This window comes from Phaethon lepturus, unplaced genomic scaffold (assembly GCF_000687285.1).
Source record: "Phaethon lepturus isolate BGI_N335 unplaced genomic scaffold, ASM68728v1 scaffold38660, whole genome shotgun sequence".
Taxonomy (NCBI): domain Eukaryota; kingdom Metazoa; phylum Chordata; class Aves; order Phaethontiformes; family Phaethontidae; genus Phaethon; species Phaethon lepturus.
Window position 1 is genome coordinate 665 of NW_010513242.1, and position 7,935 is coordinate 8,599.

At 47.7% G+C, this 7,935-nt stretch overlaps 1 protein-coding gene across 1 annotated transcript; it reads right to left on the bottom strand.

Annotated features, from left to right (window-relative positions):
* Positions 1 to 1,729: 1,729 nt before the first annotated feature.
* NOL9 (nucleolar protein 9) lies at positions 1,730 to 7,710 on the bottom strand (the record flags this gene model as incomplete). Its single annotated transcript, XM_010289591.1, has 9 exons — positions 1,730 to 1,988; positions 2,314 to 2,447; positions 3,093 to 3,270; positions 3,641 to 3,752; positions 4,643 to 4,931; positions 5,126 to 5,287; positions 6,091 to 6,188; positions 6,926 to 7,022; positions 7,572 to 7,710. Coding segments are annotated over 9 exons (1,338 nt in total), but the record flags the coding sequence as incomplete, so codon positions are not given.
* Positions 7,711 to 7,935: the final 225 nt, after the last annotated feature.

The window sequence follows — 7,935 nt, forward strand, 5'->3', positions numbered from 1 at the left end:
AGACCTGAGACCTGGCGCAGGCACACAGGGGTTACTCACTTGTCGCCCGGCTCTGCTGGGGTGACCTCCGCCCAGCCAGCATAGGGGGTCGGTGTCAGCACCGAGGGGTATGCTCCGTCCCTGGGGGGTTTCGGCACTGGGCGTTTCACGCGCGCCACTCACCCGTCTCACCTTTCCTGATGCCTTTTCCACCCGCTCTCCCACAACTTGAACTCCTGCCGCGCCCCGCCCGGGATTTTCCCCCCGGCTGCACGACGGCCCCTGTATTTATTTTAGCCACTGTTCAGGCCAGGTTGCCAGCCAAGTCCATCCTTCACTGCCAGACCCAGCCAGATGGGGATAATTAGGCCTGGATTAAGTTAAAGCTTTAACTCTTTAAAAGGCAGCAGCATCACACAGACCCTCGGAGCTCCTCTCTGCGCTTGTCATCCCATTTAACTTGTTCCTTCACAGGTACACATTTCTGGAGTGCTAGCAAATCACCTCGTGAAACAGATAAAAGCATTTTTTGCAGGTTACTCATGCCCACAGTGGTCACCAGCCAAAAAGATCCGGCACGGGCCGGCATGCTGCATCACTCCTTACTGCAGGAGGGACCTGGCCACAGGGGTCTGAATGGGCACCAGTCTCAGGGGGCTGCAGACCCCAGGGCCAGACTGTCCCCCTGCTTTGGGACAGGGGCAGGGCCACGCCACCTTAGCAGGAACTGCCATTAGAAGCCAGGTTATTTTTGCAGTAACGGATCCATCAAATGCCTGACATGGTGGTGTTACCTATTCAGAAGTGGTTTGCCCAAAAACATCAACTCAGCCCAAAACGCTCGCTCACGTCTGCATGACTCCCACCAACCTCATCTTCACTCAGGAGCAAATTGCTGCCCCAACAAAGAGCTGTGAAAAAACAAACGAAGAAAAGCTCTAGTCTTTCCCAGTGGGGCACAGATTGGGTCACCAGCCAGGCAAGACCAAGCACCCCGGTGCTGTGTGCAGCACAGGCCACCAGGCCCTCCCTGCCCTCATCCCATCTTGCCTCCACCCATAGCACAATCCGCGTCGACAGAGCCGGGCAACACATTCGAGCTAGACCCAGAGCTCCTCCCAGGCCTGTGCTCAAGGCGTCAAACTTAAACCATAGCGCGAGGGCACGCGGCCAGAGCCGGCACGAGGGCAGTGAAGCGGTGTGCCCAGCTGCAGAGGGTTGCCTGGGGCTGTTGCCCAGGGAGCTGCGATAATGCAGACAGCAGCCGACTCTACCTGCTGGTTTCGGACCTTTCGGGGGGGGGGGACAGACGACACACACACCCCAAGCTCTACGTGCAATCACCCAGGAAGAGGGAGGATTTTCAAACTTGTTCCTTCCTCCCGCATCGCCTCGAGGAGCGAAACACCCAGGGACGCAGCTCAGCCGCCACACCAGGGAAGAGAACTGCCAGCACGAGCTCTTCCTCACATGACGAGCAGCGCGGCATTATGGTTACTGTGAAGTTATGCTCACACGACCGCGCGTCGCCCTCCAAAACCCAGAGCTACCCAAGGGCTAGACTTCGAAGGCAGAACTGCTTCTGATTCAAGGCAGAACGTGCTTTTGACGGTAGCCGCCCCCAGCCTGTATCAGCCATGTCCAAGTCAACGCAGCCTGAAGAAAAAATTCAAACCAAATCAATGTTTTTAATAGACATTTATTATAAAACACCAAAATACAAACAAAGTATAAAACATTATCAAAGGCGGACATGCTGTAGTATGTACACCGGATACCTGCCCAGGGTCTCTGAAAGCTCTGCAGCACCCAGGGCTTCTGTGACCACACCTGGCTCTCACCAGTCTCCATACAACACAAATCCCGTGGTCCCCAAGGCTTTACGCATAATCGCACTCGAACGTGTACTCCCTCCTCTTGAAATGTTTCTTCTTTTTCAGCTTCCCAGACCCCAAGATGCTGTAGTTATAATCAGATGTCACATAGGGGATCTCTCCCTCAACTCCTTGCTGGAAAGGGGAAAAACAAAACCAGAAACAATTTAAGGATTCACATCTTCAACACAACAGGAAACACTTTCCCCTACAGACTGACAGAGCTGACTGGTGGAGCAAACTATCACCAAACCAACCCTTGCGCTGGTATCTGAAACACGAGAAGAACATTCTCCTCTCCCTTGTTTCTATGCGTTAAGGACAATTTCCCAGAGAGATAACCATCTGCTATTGCCCAGACATCTCTGGGCACGCATAAGCCTCAAAAATAAGAGAATAGGGTATGTGCCAGCCAGCCTGAGCTCAGCCAGCCTCCACCCTCTTCCTGTGCAGCTCCTACCTGGCCCACAAGAACACAGTTTGGGATAGCAATATTTCCAAGGAGCAGACAATTCACTAGTCTCAGGTTCTCTGGAGGCACCGGCGTCAGAACATGGTAAAGCTTCTTCTCCATCTCAACCCCCCGGACAATTCCTGAAAAAAAACAAACCACACGCAGAGTTCAGTTAACTCCACCAGATCGTATAACCAGATGCAGCTGAAGCTCTCTGAATAAATGGCTCTTCTAGAACCAGGAGAGGGATGTGAGACACATCTCGAGAAAAACCTGCCCTGCTGCATCCCACTCTTCCAGTATCTCAATGTACTGACAAACAGCTAACTTCCCAAACTGCCTGTCTTTTTTCACTGGTACATTCCTACAGGAACTCAAGGAGCTCCATATTGAGCTCCGTATCAAACTCCAAGTCAGAACTGTAATATTAAAGCAAGACACAGAAGGAAACCAACAGACAGCTACAGGAATTTTACATAAGCCACGCAGAATCTGCTTTTCAGAATGTGAATCGAGAAAGGAAGTAAATTGTCAAGTTACGAACAATGAGAGAAGCAAGCTACAGAAAGCACCACTCAGTGACATTCCCCACAGTTGTTACAAGTTAACGAAAACCGAAGGACTGGAGGGCCAGCTTCTAACAGAAGAGAATACATGATTATTCTTTAATCTCATCCCACTTTTTCAGTTGTTTTTGAAAGAGTAGGTGATCCCACCACTCTACAACCTATCTGCCAAAACACGACAGGAGAGACCACAGCTCCAGGTTTCCCGGGCTTGCGCACCAAAGCCAAGGCAATCACAGACCGGTGTCTGTGTCAGCAAGACTGGCCCGTCAGTTTGGCATCTGATTTCGTCTGGTATCCTGCAGAGCCCAACCCAGCTGGCGTTCACAGCATACATTATGTTGGTAGGGGCAACATCGGTGTGAATAACCTTGAGCGCAACAGCACTGAAAGGTACCTGAGGGGGTAAAAAACAGAAGAAAAACTGTTCATCGGCTCAACATCAACTTTGTTCAAGTTCAGAGGCAAGATAATGCCAAGCACACAAAACCTGAAAGCTCCCAGCCCACACCTACAGACAGGTGTTGTCTCAGTGGCGAACACAACAGTTTCAACACTAACAACCGAACACACAGCAAACACAGGCCACGCTGACATCTTGACAAAAACCTCACTTCTAGATACACTGAATAAAGTCATTATCTTTTTGCAGGTTACAGAGCATTTTCCCCTCTCCCGAAAAACATTTGCAGTACAAGCAGAACTGTCAATTACTATGAGCCAGGCTTCCTGCAACACCTCCAAGCCTTTCAAAAACGCTCATTTACCTGGTACGGCACAAGACTGTGGAGCGGAAGCACCGCCCCTATGTCTGGGGACTGCAGCTGACCCAGGTAACCCAGTATGGACATGTCACGCAAGATGCCGCTATGTACTCGCCTGGAAAAATAACCGCAACAAGTGACGGAAAGGCAGCACACCCTCCCACAGTGATTCCCACCAGATACCCCAGGCAGTCCTGAGTATGCCATGCAGTATTAGCTGCTATTCCACAGGAGTTTAGTTTTTAAAACTTCGACTGCTGAAGAAAATTTAGAGCTATGTTTTTATTACCTCTAAGGGAACACAGGATTTAAGGCATTGTTTCCACTTTAAAAAGCACTAATTAACAAGGGTGGTGGATGTTTTGGAGTTCTTTTTTTGAGGTGGGGGTGGATTTTTTTGGTAAACAAAGTTTGTTATTAGATAATAGCTCCCTTCTCCAAACCTGATGTCCGCACACCTTTCAGCCAGTCAGTCGTGAGACAGAGCAATACATTTGTTTTCTTAAATAGCTCATTAGTGAAGGCAGAGTCAAAAAGGGCACTTAAAATCAGCACAAAAGACCCAAGGTCCAGGAAAATAAACGTTTCAGAGATGCTCAACGCATCAGAGAAATTAAGAAATAACGGGGTCTTAAGAAATGGGTAAGGAACCCACCAATTGGGGGGGGGGGGGGAAAGGAGTCAGGATATTCAATGATTCCAAGCGGAAGTCACGCCTGGTGTAAAAGTAAGTAACTGACAGTAGTCCTTGGGAGTAGGGTACAGAGGAATAAACCCCTCCCGCCCAACCCAGAAGACCAACCCTACACAAACAGCACCCCAAACAAGACACTCGGAAACCCCAAACCACACCCAAACATAACCCCCTAATAAGTACACTAATAAGCTTCGACCAATCTAACAGAGCTCTCGAGGCCAAAGCAAGGCAAGAGCCGTTACTGTCAGGACTATGCATGATTATGTTAACCTCACTAACCACCACGCAGCACTGAAATTTCTACTTACGCTTCACCTGCAACCCCTGCTCGAGGGAATTCTGGATGGACGTACAGCAACTTATACTCAGGAGCTGCTGCATCTCCCTCCCCTTCAGAGGGCTTCCAGTTCTCCGCTCCACTCGTACCCATCTGCTTGCATTTGGCTGGTGGTTTGCCTTTAGTGTACAGGCCAGGAGTGAGATGAACGCACTCGGGGGTGAGCGGAGCCATGGCCTTCCAGTCGTACACATCCATCTGGACAATGTGACTGGGCGACAACAGCCGAATGATATCAATCAGAAGCAGCAACCCCTCACCTTTAGGGAGCAGAGAAAACACGATTGCTGCCACTACGTAAACAGGTTGGAACGCTGTTAGGGAAGACCAGTACGAGCTCAAGGGAGGTAAACTGTATTTTCTGGTTCTGCACTCTCTAGAAAGCACGGTGGTGTACTGCTACAGTTAGTACCTTCCTCCCACACCACCTGGAGAACAGATTTATGCTGTTTACCTTTCACCCAGCCCATGGTGTTGATGACTAAAGGCACTTCCTTCTTGTAGGAGCTGAACACGTACTTCACGACATCAAGGTATCTTTCTGTGTCCTGCTCACAACTCGTCTGTCCATAATACACCATCTTATGTGGCGTTTGTTGATGCGTGAATGGTGGACCTGAAAAAGGAAGCAGCAAACCTCTAGTGTAAGTCAAATCAAAAAACTCTCATCCCTGTAGCACCTACATAAAAACATTTCTGAAATAATCCGTCCTCTTTTCACATGGTAACAGTCCTTCTTGTACACAGCCTGCACCCATGGGGAAACTTTTCTGTCACTTGCAAGACTCCATGCCAGGAGTTTTGTTTGTTTGGGCTTTTGGGTGTTGTTGGTTTTTTTTTTTTTTTGTTTTTTTTTTTTAAAATCACTGGTTACACATTTGTGAATTTTAGAACAACAGTGTTCCATGACAGGCTATCCAAAGAGTAAACCAGTCTGCTCATATCCTTTTTAGACAGCAACCCAAATCCACAAGACCACAAATACCAGCAATTTCTGTGGCTCTAGTTTTTTTACGCTCATAACAACAGCCCCCGAACTATGTGGATCCACTTCGTATTTAAGCTAGTTTTACCTATGGATACCACAAACTGGGAAAGGTTTCCCAAAGAGACATTTCAAATCTGGAAGGCTGAAAATCCACTTTGGCATGCCACAGCCTGTTCCACCACCTTATAAACAACTATCTTCTCCTCTCTTCAAAACAGAAAAAACAAGCAGGGAGAACAGCTCTGTGTTACTTAGGGAGATTTTCACATGGAGCTTAGACACCCCCAGCAAGAAAACTTTTATAGTCTTTGTTTCATTTTCTATATGCACCTTCGACAGATGTGGCAACTTCCCCTAAAGCACAGCCTCTGCTCAGAAAGCGCCTTCTGAAAGAGGTTTCCGGCAACTGCAGAAAATGGCAAAACACGTACCAAGAATTGGCTCTGTTACATTACTTAAAGACACGCATCCAGGCGGCGTAAATTCAGTTTGACCTATGTCACATTCCATATATTCAACCGAGGGAAGGCTGCAGTGAAAGAAGCCCGTATATTAGCGTCCACTAAAAGAAAAAAAAGACGTGGGACACAACCTGGAACACATCAGAAGCACAATCTGATTTTTTTTCAGGTTGTCAAAATTAAATTCTCGAACGCAATCAAACCACCACTTGTCTGTCTCTCCTTCCCTCGAGGGGCTATTAAGCGAGAACGTAAAAGGACCACCTATAGTTCAATATTGTATTACCATAGCTCCATACCCACCCAGCTTTAAGGGAAGTCGCTAGAACAATAATCAGAGGTGGTACCAAGCAGTGTTCCACCTCTCCCACATTAACTGACCAGCCATTTGAGATTCATAAACTTTACTATCTTTATTTTAAGCATGCAGTGGTTAGGAGAATAAGCTTCCACATCTTGCTCTGCCAAGAATCTTCAAAGACACTAACGAATTATAACTTACTACGTTTTTTAAAGTGTTATAACTCCCAGTTCCTTACTGAACCCTAACTGCTCAGAGTCATTAGTTCACATACTCCAAAACAGCAATTTAGTAGTATTTCAGTATAAATGTTTCGGTAGGCAACTTTTCTGAAAGGAACCCATGCCAAGAATGCCTATTTTTTTGAATTTTTGTTTGTTTGTTTTTAGAAGATACCCACCTTCCAGTTGTAACAGATTTTCTGAGAACCTTAGCAGGAAGGCTTTTTCTTTCTCTTAAATCCCATATAGTACTTAAAAACTTGCAGAACATGAAAAGACTCACCGATTCAGTAACAGATTAATTAGGTATCTATTAAATGTCGATTTCCCAGTGTTTTTTGGGCCACACACCAGAACCACCGGGACGCCTTCATCTTCCGCTAGAAAAACAAAAATACTCTGAAATGGACCAATGCTATCAGTTATTCTGATGTGCCCCGTTTACATCAATGTTAAAAAAATAAATTAGACTCTGTGATCTAACCAGGATAGATTTTAATTATACGGGAAACCTGCCCCCACATTAAAGAGAAGCAGGTTAAGTGTACCAGTGTAAAAGGAGTAAGGCTCCCGAAGTGAGAAGCAACCCTAGCACTAACAGCAAGCCTGTAAGAACTCACATTTCTCAGGGTATTTTAGATGCTGCTGGGTAAGTAACAGTAACGGGGTGTTTTTTGCTACCTGCTACAAAAGAGAGCAAAATGAGAGTTTTGATGTCAGACTGGGAAGCGCCTTTACAGCAAGGAGCTGCCTGTCTGGCAGCAGAGGCACAAACCCACTCGAGGTGATGCGCTATTTAGGAGAAAAACAGGACACTAAATCAGTGCCTGTCACAGGCTCTCCCTAACTTTTAACTCACAAAAAACCTCATGACTTTCCTTTCTTCAGGCTACTACAACCCCATATCTCATCAAGCGCATGCCACTCACCACAGCATGCTTGGATCAGCTCCTCCAGAGCCAGAAGCATGCTCTCTGACACCAGCAGCCCGCACTCGGGGCTACACTTCACGATGCCAACAGATGCCAGAACCGCATCTTCCGGTGTGAAGCTGGATTCTTCCTTTTTCTAGGGAAGAGGCAAAAATGCTTAGAGAGGTGTGCCTAACACCTTGCAGCTGCGTTGCTGGACACCCACAGGCATGCTAAGCAGGGCGGGTGCCTCTCGCTCTGCATGAAGCCTGTTTTGGGGAAGGTGTGGCATCCATGCCGGCGGCACCCAGGGTGGAGCAGGCATCACGACACCCCCTGAGTCTCACCTGGGGCTCGAAGAGTCGAGACAGTGGCGGGTGGC